This window comes from Scyliorhinus canicula, chromosome 1 (genome assembly GCF_902713615.1).
Source record: "Scyliorhinus canicula chromosome 1, sScyCan1.1, whole genome shotgun sequence".
NCBI classification, from domain to species: domain Eukaryota; kingdom Metazoa; phylum Chordata; class Chondrichthyes; order Carcharhiniformes; family Scyliorhinidae; genus Scyliorhinus; species Scyliorhinus canicula.
This window is the reverse complement of record NC_052146.1, coordinates 312,075,441-312,091,037: the sequence shown is the minus strand read 5'-3', so window position 1 is coordinate 312,091,037 and position 15,597 is coordinate 312,075,441. Positions and strand designations below refer to the sequence as shown.

At 51.8% G+C, this 15,597-nt stretch overlaps 1 protein-coding gene across 2 annotated transcripts in view; it reads left to right on the top strand.

Annotated features, from left to right (window-relative positions):
* Positions 1–15,597, top strand: part of LOC119976849 (adenylate cyclase type 8-like) — a 221,708-nt gene that overhangs the window by 116,376 nt on the left and 89,735 nt on the right. The window contains exon 8 of one of the 2 annotated variants that reach the window (XM_038817613.1): positions 8,530–8,724. The exons of the other annotated variant lie outside the window; for it this stretch is intronic. Within the exon in view, the coding sequence (XP_038673541.1) occupies positions 8,530–8,724 (195 nt within the window). The remainder of the gene's footprint in view (positions 1–8,529; positions 8,725–15,597) is intronic. 2 annotated transcript variants of the gene reach the window in all.

Below are 15,597 nucleotides of genomic sequence, written 5' to 3'. Positions count from 1 at the left end.
ATAGACATATGGATGAAAATGGAATAGTGTAGGTCAGATAGGCTTCAGATGGTTTCACAGGTCGGCACAACATCGAGGGCCGAAGGGCCCGTACAGCGCTGTAGTGTTCTATGTTCTATGTTGCAGTTGTATAGCTGTATAAAATTATGAGAGGCATAGACAGAGTGGATAGTCAGAGGCTGTTCCCCAGGGTAGAGGGGACAATTACTAGGGGGCATAAATTTAAGGTGCGAGGGGCAAGGTTTAGAGGGGATGTGCGAGGTACGTTTTCTACACAGAGGGTGGTGGGTGCCTGGAACTCGCTGCCGGAGGAGGTGGTGGAAGCCGGGATGATAGTGACATTTAAGGGGCATCTTGACAAATACATGAATAGAATGGGATGGGCTTGGAGGGCCGAAGGGCCTGTTCCTGTGCTGTACTTTTCTTTGTTCTTTGTTCTTTTATCCTGGTAGCATCACGTCAAGTGTCCAGGGTGACCACCTGTTCAGGGGGTGCCTCCAGCAGCAGCTATTTGAAAGCCATGTGTCAGAGCTGAAGGTGCAACAGGAGTCACTGTGAAGCATCTGCAAGGATGAGATCTCCATGGATAGTGAGGTGGTCTCACTGCAGGTAAAGAGTGTACAGACAGAAAGGGGTGACCACCAGGCAGAGGAAATGGACTGGGCAGGTAGTGCAGGAATCCCCTGTGTCCATCGCCTTCTCTAACAGGTTCCTGCTTTGGATACTGCTGGAAAGGTGGTTTCTCAGGACAATGCAGCAAGACCCATGGCCGGGATTCTCCCCAACCTGGTGGGGCGGGGGGTCCTGGCACAGCGGGGTGGCGCCAACCACTCAGGCGTGGGCCTCCCCAAAGGTACGGAATTCTCTGCACCTTTGGGGGCTAGGCCCGCGCCGGAGTGGTTGGCGCCACGCTGACTGGCACCAAAACCGGCGCCAGCAGCCTTTGACGCCCGCCGCCCACCGCCGGGGATGGCCGAAAGGCCTTCGCCGGTTCGCGCATGCGTCGGTGCATCAGCTGCCGCTGATGTCACCACCGGCGCATGCGCGCTGGGGGATTCTCTTCCGCCTCCGCCATGGTGGAGGCCGTGGCGGCGGCGGAAGAAAAAGAGTGCCCCCATGGCACAGGCCCCCCCGCCGATCGGTGGGCCCCGATGGCGCGCCTGGCCACCATGGGGGCACCTCCCGGGGTCCGATCGCCCTGCGCCCCCACCCCAGGACCCCGGGGGCCCGCTCGCGCCACCAATCCCGCCTTTCAGCGGCGGGACTTCGGCCCATCGCAGGCCGGAGAATCGCCGCAGGGGGCTCGCCGATAGGCGCGGAGGGCATGCCAATTCCCGGGAGGCGGAGAATTCCCCATGTCTGTGGCATCACAGTGTTCAGCTGCATGGGGGAGGGGGAGGAGAAAAGAGTGAGAGAGCGATAGTGATAGATGTTTCTAACATAAGGGAACAGATAGATAGGTTTGTGGACGCAGTCATGTCACCAAAGTAGTATGTTGCCTCTCTGGTACCAGGTTCAACAATGTCACTGAGTGGCTGCCGGGCATTGTGATGGGGTGGGGGAACAGTCAGAGGGCCTGGGTTATATTGGTTCCAGCACAACAGGTAATAAATGGAATATGGTGAGTCTGGAATTAATTAGAAAGCAGATTAGCTATGGGGAGAGGTTGAATAAACTTGGTTTGTTCTCACTGGAACGAAGGAGGTTGAGGGGCGACCTGATAGAGGTCGACAAAATTATGAGGGGCATAGACAGAGTGGATCGTCAGAGGCTTTTCCCCAGGATAGAGGGGTCAGTTACTAGGGGGCATAGGTTTAAGGTGCGAGGGGCAAGGTTTAGAGGAGAGGTACGAGGCAAGTTTTTTTACACAGAGGGTAGTGGGTGCCTGGAACTCGCTGCCGGAGGAGGTGGTGGAAGCAGGGACGATAGTGACGTTTAAGGGGCATCTTGACAAATACATGAATAGGATGGGAATAGAGGGATACGGACCCCGGAAGTGTAGAAGATTTTAGTTTAGACGGGCAGCATGATTGCTGCAGGTTTGGAGGGCCGAAGGGCCTGTTCCTGTGCTGTACTTTTCTTTGTTTTTTTGTTCTTTGTTATTTGTTCTTTGTTCAGAACCTCATTGGTGTAATTTGAGGATTTCTCCCAGTGCCACCAGCCAGTGAGATCAAGAATAGGAAAATAGAATAGATGAATGTGTGGCTGAGGTGGGGCAGGAGGGAAGGTTTCAAATTCCTGGGGCATTGGGACTGATTCTGGGGGAGATGGGACCTGTACAAGCTGGATGGGATTCACCCCATCAGGACCAATATCATCAGAGGGGCATTTACTGGTGCTTTTGAAGAGGGTTTAAACTAGAGTGGCAGGCAGGTGGGAACCTGAGCAGAGAGACACATGAGAGGCAAACAAATGAAAAGTAGAAATGAAAGCAGAAGGCAAAGGAAACAATAGTTTGCAGCAAAAAGGACCTTCGTACAAAAAAAGTGGAAAAAGGTTGAAAAGACAATGAAGCGTTTGCAATAAGGTTGATGAATTAACAGCACAAATTGATGTAAATGGGTGTGATATGACTGATTATAGAGACATGGTTGCAAGGTGACCAAGGCTGAGAACTGAGTATCCAAGGGTATTGGATATTTCGGAAGGGCAGGCAAAAAGGGAAAGGAGGTGGGATGGTGTGGTTAGTTAAGGATAAAATCAGTGCAATAGTGAGTCATGATTATTGACTTTAAAAATTGAGATGTAGAAACAGACTGAGTGGAACTAAGAAGTGACAAGGGGAGGAAAACATTAGTGGGAGTTAGAACATAAGAACATAAGAACTAGGAGCAGGAGTCGGCCATCTGGCCCCTCGAGCCTGCTCCGCCATTCAATGAGATCATGGCTGATCTTTTGTGGACTTAGCTCCACTTTCCGGCCTGAACACCATAACCCTTAATCCCTTTATTCTTCAAAAAACTATCTATCCTTATCTTAAAACCATTTAATGAAGGAGCCTCGACTGCTTCACTGGGTAAGGAATTCCATAGATTCACAACCCTTTGGGTGAAGAAGTTCCTTCTAAACTCAGTCCTAAATCTACTTCCCCTTATTTTGAGGCTATGTACCCTAGTTCTGCTTTCACCCGCCAGTGGAAACAACCTGCCTGCATCTATCCTATCTATTCCCTTCATAATTTTATATGTTTCTATAAGATCCCCCCTCACCCAACAAATTCCAACGAGTACAGTCGCAGTCTACTCAACCTCTCCTCGTAATCCAACCCCATCAGCTCTGGGATTAACCTAGTGAATCTCCTCTGCACACCCTCCAGTGCCAGTATGTCCTTTCTCAGGTAAGGAGACCAAAACTGAACACAATACTCCAGGTGTGGCCGCACTAACACCTTATACAATTGCAACATAACCTCCCTAGTCTTAAACTCCATCCCTCTAGCAATGAAGGACAACATTCCATTTGCCTTCTTAATCACCTGTTGCACCTGTAAACCAACCTTCTGTGACTCATGCACTAGCACACCCAGGTCTCTGCACAGCGGCATGCTTTAATATTTTATCATTTAAATAATAATCCCGTTTTCTGTTATTCCTACCAAAATGGATAACCTCACATTTGTCAACATTGTATTCCATCTGCCAGACCCTAGCCCATTCACTTAACCTATCCAAATCCCTCTGCAGACTTCCAATATCCTCTGCACTTTTCGCTTTACCACTCAGCTTAGTGTCATCTGCAAACTTGGACACATTGCCCTTGGTCCCCAAATCATCTATGTAAATTGTGAACAATTGTGGGCCCAACACGGATCCCTGAGGGACACCACTAGCTACTGATTGCCAACCAGAGAAACACCCATTAATCCCCACTCTTTGCTTTCTATTAATTAACCAATCCTCTATCCATGCTACTACTTTATCTTTAATGCCATGTATCTTTATCTTATGCAGCAACCTTTTGTGTGGCACCTTGTCAAAGGCTTTCTGGAAATCCAGATATACCACATCCATTGACTCCCCGTTATCTACTGCACTGGTAATGTCCTCAAAAAATTCCACTAAATTAGTTAAGCACGTAGCATGGATAGAGGTTTTGTAATTAATAGAAAGCAAAGAGTGGGGATTAGTGGGTGTCCATGGTGACACCCTGTTAAACCTCCTCCATACCTTTTCTGGGTGCGACATGTAGTATTGTAAACAACACTGATGTTTAACTATACTCATTTGGGACTGTACTCGTTGGAATTTAGAAGGATGCAGGGGGGGTGTATCTTATAGAAACATATAAAATTATGAAGGGAATAGATAGGATAGATGCGGGCAGGTTGTTTCCACTGGCGGGTGAAAGCAGAACTAGGGGGCATAGCCTCAAAATAAGGGGAAGTAGATTTAGGACTGAGTTTAGGAGGAACTTCTTCACCCAAAGGGTTGTGAATCTATGGAATTCCTTGCCCAGTGAAGCAGTTGAGGCTCCTTCATTACATGTTTTTAAGGTAAAGATAGATAGTTTTTTGAAGAATAAAGGGATTAAGGGTTATGGTGTTCGGGCCGGAAAGTGGAGCTGAGTCCACAAAAGATCAGCCATGATCTCATTGAATGGCGGAGCAGGCCCGAGGGGCCTGATGGCCTACATAGAACACACATAGAACATAGAACACTACAGCGCAGTACAGGCCCTTCGGCCCTCGATGTTGCGCCGACCTGTGAAACCCCTCTAAAGCCCATGTGCAATATTCCCTTATCGTCCATATGCCTATCCAATGACCATTTGAATGTGTTTCGTGTTGGCGAGTCCACTACTGTTGCAGGCAGGGCATTCCACGCCCTTACTACTCTCTGAGTAAAGAACCTACCTCTGACATCTGTCCTATATCTATCTCCCCTCAATTTAAAGCTATGTCCCCTCGTGCTAGACATCACCATCCGAGGAAAAAGGCTCTCACTGTCCACCCTATCAAATCCTCTGATCATCTTGTATGCCTCAATTAAGTCACCTCTTAACCTTCTTCTCTGTTATCTGCAAATTTACTCACCCATCCTTCTACGCCCTCCTCCAGGTCATTTATAAAAATGACAAACAGCAGTGGCCCCAAAACAGATCCTTGTGGTACACCACTAGTAACTGGACACCAGTCTGAACATTTCCCATCAACCACCACCCTTTGTCTTCTATCAGCTAGCCCAATTTCTGATCCAAACCGCTAAATCACCCTGAATCCCATGCCTCTGTATTTTCTGCAATAGCCTACCGTGGGGAACCTTATCAAATGCCTACTCCTGCTCCTAGTTCTTATGTTCTTATTCATGGACCCATCCAGATGCCTCTTACATGTTGCTAATGTTCCTGCTTCCACCACATCCTCTGGCAGCGCGTTCCAGGCACCCACCACTCTCTGTGTGAAAAACTTACCCCGCATATCTTCCCCCTCTTTCCCCCTCTCACCTTGAACCTGTGCCCCCCTTGTAATCTACACTTCCACCTGGCGGAACACCACTAGCTACAGATTTCCATTCTGAAAAACACCCTTCCACCCCTACTCTCTGTCTCCTATAACTGAGTCAGTTCTGCATCCATCCAGCCAGCCAACCCAAATCCCATGTGATTTAATTTATGTATTAGTCTACCATGATTCTTAAGGGGGAGGGTGAGAAACCAGAGGTTGTGGTGCACATATCCACCAACAAGATAGCTAAGAAAAGGGATGAGGATCTAAAAAGTGATTTTAGGGAGTTCGGTTGGAAGCTAAAGAGCAGGACGAGCAGAGTAGTGATCTCAGGATTGCTACCGGTGCCACGTGCAAGTGAGGCAAGGAACAGAGAGCGCGTGCAGCTGAACACGTGGCTACTAGGCTGGTGCAGGAGGGAAGGCTTCAGATTTATGGATTATTGGGATATCTTCTGGGGAATGTGGGACCAGTACATGAAGGACGGATTGCACCTAAACTGGAGGGGCACCAATATCCTAGGTGGGAGGTTAGCCAGAGCTCTGTGGGAGGGTTTAAACTAGTTTGGCAGAGGGATGGGGCAAAATTCTCCGACCCCCCGCAGGGTCGGAGAATCGCCCGGGGCCGGCGAAAATCCCGCCCCCGCCAATTCCCGGGTGGCGGAGAATTTCTGCCACGGTGGGGGCGGGAATCACGCCCCTCCGATCGGCGAGGCCCCTGCGGTGATTCTCTGGCCCGCGATGGGTCAAAGTCCTGCCGCTGAGAGGCCAGTCCCACCGCCGTGGTTTGAACCATCTCTGGTGGCGGCGGGATCCTGGGGTGGGGGGGGCGCGGGGCGATCGGACCCTGGCCAGGCCCGCGATCGGGGCCCACCGATCGGCGGGCGGGCCTGTGCCATGGGGGCACTCTTTTTCTTCCACTGCTGCCAAGGCCTCCACCATGGCGGAGGCGGAAGAGACCCCCCCACACCGCACATGCGCCGGTGGTGACGTCAGCGGTAGCTGACGCACTGGCGCATGCGCAAACTGGCAAAGGCCTTTCGGCCAGCACCAGCCCCAGCGGCGGGCGTCAAAGGCCGTTGGTGCCGGTTTTGGCGCCAGTCGGTGTGGTGCCAACCGCTCCGGCGCGGGCCTAGCCCCTCAATGTGAGGGCGGAGAATTCCGCACCTTTCCGCACCTTTGGGGAGGCCCGACGCCGGAGTGGTTGGCGCCACTCCGCTACGCCGGGACCCCGGGACCCCCCCCCCCCCCCCCCCCCCCCCCCCCCGCCGAAGGGGAGAAACCCGCCCATGGTAACCAGAGCTATGGATCAGAGATTGGGGTAGCTGCTGAACAGGCAGAAATAGGCCGGGATTCTCCCCTACCCGGCAATTTAGCATGGCCAATCCGAGCCTCAAGGATCCACCAAAGACATCCCATCTGCTTTCTCATGAGGCACGCTCTGCCCGTCCCAGCCGTGCTCTGCCCGTCCCAGCCGTGCTCTGCCCGCCCAAGCCGTGTTCTGCCCGCCCAAGCCGTGCTCTGCCCGTCCCAGCCTTGCTCTGCCCGCCCAAACCGTGCTCTGCCCGCCCAAGCCTTGCTCTGCCCGTCCCAGCCTTGCTCTGCCCGTCCCAGCCTTGCTCTGCACGTCCGAGCCTTGCACTGCCCGTCCGAGCCTTGCTCTGCCCGCCCAAGCTGTGCTCTGCCCGTCCGAGCCTTGCTCTGCCCGCCCAAGCTGTGCTCTGCCCGTCCCAAGCCGTACTCTGCCCTCCCAAGCCTTGCTCTGCCTTCCCAAGCCTTGCTCTGCCCGCCCAAGCCTTGCTCTGCCCGTCCCAAACCGTGCTCTGCCCTCCCAAGCCTTGCTCTGCCCGTCCCAAGCCTTGCTCTGCCCGCCCAAGCCTTGCTCTGCCCGTCCCAAGCCGTACTCTGCCCCTCCGAGATATGCTCTGTCTGTTCTAGCTACACTGAGAACTCTATAGTTATACCCAGCTGTGTTTCTGCTGAGGCAACTCTGGCAAAGCCATCAAAATCAGATTAAAGCTCGTTACACTCTCAACCAAATATTGCTGGTCTCTCGTGGAAAGCTTGCTTATCCTTGCTTCCAACTGGATTTAGAAATTTAGACTTAAATTCAAGAGTAATTTTTAGTTAAATGCAAATACGAGCAAAGCTAGATTTCCAGAAAGGCATTAACCCTTAAGCATTCCTCTCTCACCAAACCCCCAGATGCTCACTCTCCCTGAGCCAAGGCTTTATTTGACAATTGTAAGCTGCTCTATGTGCTGCCTATCTGTCCAGCCTGGGTGGGGTAGGATGGGGTCACCAGCTGAGATACTGGGAGAGATTCATTGGCAGGTAGGGGAATGGATGAGAGAAGATGCCGATATCCCAACATGTATTCAGCCTTCAACTGGACTCATTTGATCATGGACGAGAGCACATGTTTCCTCTTTTCTAACCCATGTCACACTGAGATCAAAAATAAAGAAAGAAAGGTCATTCCTTTTTAGACGTCAGCATGTCCCAAAGCTCTTCACAAATGGCCAAACACATTTTGATGTCTGGCTGCTGTTATATTAAAACAGCAACTTAAGGCGTACCCAGGATGCTCCACAAAGAACAATGAGATAAATGATCAGTTAATCTGTTGTTAATATTGTTGGTTGACGGGCAAATATTGGTCAGGATACTGGGCACAACAGGCTTTTTCTACTTCTCCAGAATAGCTGAATAATGTTTCCCATCCATCTAAGAGTACAGAAGATGGCTGTTCGATGGCACATGTAAAAGCCAACGTCTCTGACAGCACTGCACACATCAGTATGGACTGGGGCTGTCAGCTTAGATTTTGTATTGACCTGAGCAGGGCTTTGAACTCCCAACCTTCCAACTCGTCAGGGAGAATGCTCCTGATTGAACCCCAGCTGACGCCAGTAGATCCTTGGCCTGAGGTCAATGAGTTTAGCACAGAATGGGGAGATTGAAGCTGACACGCTCCTGCTGTACATGGCCTTAATACACACAAAGCCACCAGACCCATAACTGAGAGTGCCCCCTGCTCCAGGATGGTACATGTTGAAGAACTTTTCCTTTTTGTTACTCCTCCAGATCATTGCAGCTCTGATGAGAAAATCATCCAAGAAATCTGAGATAGCCATTACCCCGGTTTCCACCTCTTGCAGATTTGATGAGATCAACAAGAGAGTTGAACATGCCATTGACGTGCGAAGCAGCGACAAGTTGCGGGCTGCCTACATCAATGAGCTCACACTCACCTTTAAAGACTATGATATTGAAAGTAAGGTAATGTGACTACATCTTGTGGATTTGCTCCTTGAAGATTGACTAGTCAGAGTAGGAATGAACTAGTCAGAGTAGGAATGACAGGATGGACAGGATGAGTGTGTGGCTTGAGAGGTGGTGCAGGAGGGAGGGATTCAGATTTGTGGGACATTGGAACCGGTTCTGGGAGAGGTGGGACCATTATAAATCAGACGGTCTACAACTGGGCAAGACTGGAACCAATGTCCTAGGGGTGGTGTTTGCTAGCACTGTTGGGGAGGGTTTAAACTAATGTGGCAGGGGGATGGGAACCAATGCATGAAGTCGGAGGGTAATAAAGAAAGGATAGAAACAAAAGTCACTGAGGAGAAAAGTGGAAGGCAGAGAAACCGATTGAACTGCATTTATTTCAATGCAAGAGGCCTAACGGGCCAGGCAGATGAACTCAGGGCATGGATAGGTACATGGGACTGGGATATTATAGCTATTATTGAAACATGGCTAAAGGAGGGGCAGGACTGGCAGCTCAATGTCCCGGGGTACAGATGCTATCGGAAAGATAGAACAGGAGAAAGGAGAGGAGGGGGAGGTGTGTTTTTGATTAGGGACAGTATCACGGCTGTACAGAGAGAGGATATATCCGAGGGTTCACCCACTGAGTCTATATGGGTAGAACTGAAAAATAAGAAGGGTGAGATCACTTTGATAGGACTGTACTATAGACCCCCAAATAGTCAGCAGGATATTGAGGAGCAAATATATAAAGAGATTACAGATAGCTGCCGGAATAACAGGGTGGGAATAGTTGGGGACTTTAACTTTCCCAACATTAACTGGGGCAGCCATAGCACTGGGGGTTTGGATGGAGGGAAATTTGCCGAGTGTATTCAGGAAGAATTCCTCATTCAATATGTGGATGGCCCGACCAGAGAGGGGGCAAAACCTGACCTCCTCTTGGGGAATAAGGAAGGGCAGGTGACGGAAGTGTTAGTGAGGGATCACATTGGGACCAGTGACCATAATTCCATTATTTTTAAGATAGCTATGGAGAATGATAGTTCTGGCCCAAAAGTTAACATTCTAAATTGGTGCAAGGCCAATTTCGAGGGTAATGGCGGGAACTTTCAAAAGTTGATGGGGGAGCCTGTTTCCAGGCAAGGGTACAGCTGGTAAGTGGGAGTCTTTCAAAAGAGTGTTAACTTGGGTTCAGGGTGAGCACAATCCTCTGAGAGTGAAGGGTAAGGCTGGGAGAAGGAGGGAACCTCGGATTACTGGGATATTGAGGCCATGGTTAAAAGAAAGAAGTTTCGTCAAGGGGAGGTCATGTCTGACAAATCTTAGAGTTCATTGAGGAAGTATCAAGGAAGTTAGACAAAGGAGAACCAGTGGACGTGATTTATTTAGATTTCTAGAAGACCTTTGACAAGGTGCCACATAGGAGACTGTTAAATAAGTTAAGAGCCCATGGTGTTCAGGGTAAGATCCTGGTATGGATAGAGGATTGGCTGACTGGCAGAAGGCAGAGAGTGGGGATAAAGGGGTCTTTTTCAGGATGGCAGCCGGTGACTAGTGGTGTACCTCAGGGGTCTGTGCTGGGACCACAGCTTTTCACAATATACATTAATGATCTGGAAGAAGGAACTGAAGGCACTGTTACTAAGTTTGCAGATGATACAAAGATCTGTAGAGGGACAGGTAGTATTGAGGAAGCAGGGGGGCTGCAGAAGGATTTGGACAGGCTGGGAGAGTGGGCAATGAAGTGGCAGATGGAATACAATGTGGAAAAGTGTGAGGTTACACACTTTGGCAGGAAGCGATATAGATTATTTTCTGAATGAAAAAGGCTTCTGGAATCTGAAGCACAAAGGGACTTAGGAGACCTAGTTTAAGATTCTCTTAAGGTTAACGTGCAGATTTAGATGCAATGTTAGCATTCATGTCAAGAGGGCTAGAATACAAGACCAGGGATGTACTGCAGAGGCTGTATAAGGCTTTGGTCAGACCCCATTTGGAGTATTGTGAGCAGTTTTGGGCCCCGTATCTAAGGAAGGATGTGCTGGGCCTTGGAAAGGGTCCAGAGGAGGTTCACAAGAATGGTCCCTGGAATGAAGAACAGTTTTGGGTCCTGTATCTAAGGAAGGATGTGCTGGGGCCTTGGAAAGGGTCCAGAGGAGGTTGACAAGAGTGATCCTGGGTTTTGTGAGGGCCACAAAGAGTCCAGCATGAGGTTGTTGAGTGAAACGGAAAGTAACTTATATTTACAATGTTTACACAGTACCAGTAGCTCACTATTGACTCTCTCTCCAGCTGGTACCATACTGGCCAGCTCTATTCATACAGCTGATAGGTTCACAAATGCTCTGCCCCTTTATCAGGGGAGCTCCCATTCCCCAAGGTCCGACTGGCTTCCGGTTGTGTCTTCTGCGTGCTCCAGCTTTCTGTGGCAAACTAATGCAAGTTTTCTTTCTGTTTTCTGTTTGCTGCCCCCTTCTGCTTCTTTGACCATTGAGTGAGGCAAGGCAATGGGGAGGGATTGGCTGGCTGAGCCCAGACTGAAGAGAGGAGAAAGGCGAATTCTAAGGGCCAGAGGGAGAGGAGTAGTGACTTGGATGGTAACGCAACTACCTGGAGACTGTGAGTCTGCTGAAGATGGGGGAAGATCTGCTGTTGCTGTTTGCTGATACTTTAGTTGCAATATTGACTATTTATTGACTTTTGATTGTTTCATGTCTGGAAGTGTGAGTTGCTTGCTACTCTTTTGTCCTCTGGCCTTGGACTGGGTGGCGTCAGGTGCTCCGATGCCGGTACTGCAGGACAGTAGGGGTGGTGGCCCAGTTCCACTGAACAAGTTGAAGGCTGTGTCGGGATACCTTGTGGACTATTTGTCACTTTATTGTGCTGGTGACTACTTACTGCTCCTGGTTTGGAAGTTGAGTAAATTACTGGTGCTTTTATGTATTGTTGCCTATTTATATTTTCAGTTTGAAAGCTGTGTGCTTGCTATTGCAATGTTGTTGTGTACTGTTTACTATCTAGAAGCTGTGGGCTTGTTTTCTGCAGCCCCTCTTGCTTCCGATGGCCTGGAGTTTCTGGAATCACTGCAAATGCTGGAGAGTTGGAGGGAGTGCTACTCTCTCTCTCTCTCTCTCGCTCCCGCCATGCTCTGTGTCTGTAACATTTCCAGTGGATTGGTTTGGCAACTTTCCACTGATGCTTGGGCTGCGGGGGGCGAGAGTTTTTGTGCTGTTGATTGTATATTGCACGATGTCTGGAGGCCATGGGCTGGATTCTCCGGTTGTTGATGCTGAAATCATGTTCGGGGTCTGGCCGGAGAATCCAAGTTTGCGACGAAATCGGGGGCGGCAGCGCTTTCGCAATGCTCCGCCCCCTCCAAAGTGGAGTACTCGGCGAGTACGTCGCGCACCGCATCGACAACCTCAGTACATTGCCTGAGCCCCGCCACCCCGATGCTCCGCCCCCGACCAGCCGAGTTCCCGACGGCGTGGGACTCTCATGGTCTCACCCATTGGGAACCTGGCGTGGCAGCTGTGGACTCAGTCCAGCACCACCACAGTCGGGGGAGGGCCGATCCGCGTGCGATGGGGGGGGGGGACATTATTCAAGGCGAGGGGCACTGTGGTGGGGTGGTCCAGGGCGCACGCGTCGGCCAAAGGGGGGAACTACTTTGCGGGCCTGTTCCGCAAGTGGCTGCTGCCATAGAGCACGGCACGGCCGTTGCAGGTCGCCGATGTGCGCTGTGCAGCCACGGACCAGGTGGCTTTCTGGGGAGTATCGGCAGCTAGAGCCAGGTGCTCTACGCTACTGGCATGCTAGCCCCCAGCAGAACAGGAATCGGTGGCTGTTTTGCACCAGATTTTCTGGCGTAAAACGCCATCGTTCCCATGCCGATGTGGGGACATATCCCCAGAATCAGAGAATCTGGCCCCATGTGTTTGTCAGCTGCTGCCCCTTTTGTCTGCGGCTTGGCTCGTGGACAGGAGTTCTCCCTCCCTCTCCCATCATGCCCTGCGGCCGGGCGCTGCAGGAGTGCTCCCTCGCTCTTCCATCATACCCTGCGGCTGGGCGCTGCAGGGGTGCTCGCTCCCTCGCTCTTCCATCATGCCCTGCGGCCGGGCGCTGCAGGAGTGCTCGCTCTCCATCATGCCCTGCGGCCGGGCGCTGCAGGAGTGCTCCCTCTCCCATCATGCCCTGCGGCCGGGCGCTGCAGGGGTGCTCCCTCCCTCTCCCATCATGCCCTGCGGCCAGGCGCTGCAGGGGTGCTCCCTCGCTCTTCCATCATGCCCTGCGGCCGGGCGGTGCAGGAGTGCTCCCTCTCCCATCATGCCCTGCGGCCGGGCGCAGCAGGGGTGCTCCCTCTCCCATCATGCCCTGCGGCCGGGCGCAGCAGGGGTGCTCCCTCTCCTATCATGCCCTGCGGCCGGGCGGTGCAGGAGTGCTCGCTCTCCCATCATGCCCTGCGGCCAGGCGCTGCAGGAGTGCTCCCTCTCCCATCATGCCCTGCGGCCGGGCGCTGCAGGAGTGCTCCCTCCCTCTCCCATCATGCCCTGCGGCCGGGCGCTGCAGGAGTGCTCGCTCTCATATCATGCCCTGCGGCCGGGCGCTGCAGGAGTGCTCGCTCTCCCATCATGCCCTGCGGCCGGGCGCTGCAGGAGTGCTCGCTCTCCCATCATGCCCTGCGGCCGGGCGCTGCAGGAGTGCTCGCTCTCCCATCATGCCCTGCGGCCGGGCGCTGCAGGAGTGCTCGCTCTCCCATCATGCCCTGCGGCCGGGCGCTGCAGGAGTGCTCGCTCTCCCATCATGCCCTGCGGCCGGGCGCTGCAGGAGTGCTCGCTCTCCCATCATGCCCTGCGGCCGGGCGCTGCAGGAGTGCTCCCTCTCCCATCATGCCCTGCGGCCGGGCGCTGCAGGAGTGCTCGCTCTCCCATCATGCCCTGCGGCCGGGCGCTGCAGGAGTGCTCCCTCCCTCTCCCATCATGCCCTGCGGCCGGGCGCTGCAGGAGTGCTCGCTCTCCCATCATGCCCTGAGGCCGGGCGCTGCAGGAGTGCTCGCTCTCCCATCATGCCCTGCGGCCGGGCGCTGCAGGAGTGGGAGGGACTGGTGGATTGATTTAGATGCTGTTATCCTTATTGTTGGATTTGGAGGCCATGTGCTTATCAGCTCCAGCCCCTTTATCTGTGTCTTCGCCCTAGGAGGGGGGGAGATCCCTCGGTCTTACGCTATGTCTGCCCCAATGTGACTTTCCAGTGCATCGTCGCGTCACCCCAGTGACTTTCCACTGATTCGAGTCTGCTGTCAGGAGTTGTGGGGGTGGGAGTGGTGGGTCTGATTTGGGTGCTGGTGCTATCAATGTACCTTTGCCTCTTTGGTTTGTGTCATTGTTCTGTGATTTGATTTGTTTCCTTTGTAAGAGTGGAATGTTGGTGACCTTGTTCTATTGTTGCCTGTTTCTTGTTTTATGTAATTGTTTTGGTTCGTTGTTTTGTACAAAGGAACTGTCAGTGAACTAAAATAAACCCAAGTGACTTCAGGTAGTATTTTCTGTGTGCTCCTGCTTTCCGCAGCAGACTGTTTGCAGCCTAGTTCCTGTTTCCTGCCCCTTCTGCTTCTTGGACCTGGAGTGAGGCCAGGTATTGGCTGGCCTGCTACTGGACTGAGGAGAGAAGTATTTTCTCTTGCCAGAGGGAGAGGAACAGTGACCTGAACGTCACTGCAGCTACCTGGTGGCTGTGGGTCTGCTTGCTGCTGCCCCTTCTGCTTCTTTGACCTGGAGTGAGGCCTTGTTTTGGCTGGCCTGGAGCTGGATCGAAGATGGGGAAGGGATGCTTTCTCTCCCCTTCTGTTGTGCTCCGTGCTTGTTTGGCTTCTGCTGACAAACTAAAATAAAGCCAAGGGGTAATCAAATATCCCCACCCAATAGGATCCGTGCTGGTTGCAACACCAGGAATGAGGGGCATGTCAAAGGGGGAGTTGTTGTAGACTCTGCGTCTGTTCTCATTGGAGTTTAGAAGGATGAGGGGGGGAACTTATTGAAACTTACAGGATACTGCGAGGCCTGGATAGAGTGGACGTGGAGAGGATGTTTCCACTTGTCGAAAAAACTAGAAGCAGAGGACACAATCACAGACTAAAGGGACGATCCTTTAAAACAGAGATGAGGAAGAATTTCTTCAGCCAGAGGATGGTGAATCTGTGGAACTCTTTGCCGCAGAAGGCTGTGGAGGCCAAATCACTGAGTGTCTTTAAGACAGAGATAGATAGGTTCTTGATTAATAAGGGGATCGGGGGTTATGGGGAGAAGGCAGGAGAATGGGGATGAGAAAAATATCAGCCATGATTGAATGGCGGAGCAGACTCCATGGGCCGAGTGGCCTAATTCGGCTCCTGCATCTTGTGGTCTTATGTTGAATAAGGGACAGATATTTGCCAGGAAACCAGGGATAATGTGACTGTGCCTTTGAAATACTGGGAAGGTCCTGAGTTTGCACCGACAGAAGGATTAGAGCTGCTTTGATAAGATTTTTTAAAAATGTATTCATGGGATGTGGGCATCGCTGGCTGGGTCAGCATTTACTGCCCATCCCATTGCTGTGGGCCTGGAGTCACATGTAGGCCAGACCGGGTAAGGACGGCAGATTTCCCCTTCCCTAAAGGATATTAGTGACCCAGGTGGGTTTTTACGACAATCGATAATGGTTTCATGGTCAACAGTAAACTTTTAATTCCAGATATATTATTGAATTCAAATTCCACCGTCTGCTTTGGTGGGATTTGAACACAGGTCTGTAGAGCATTACTCTGGGTCTCTGGATTACTAGCCCAGCGAGAATACCATTACGCCATTATTGATTTGAGCTCTGTTGATTGACACTTGG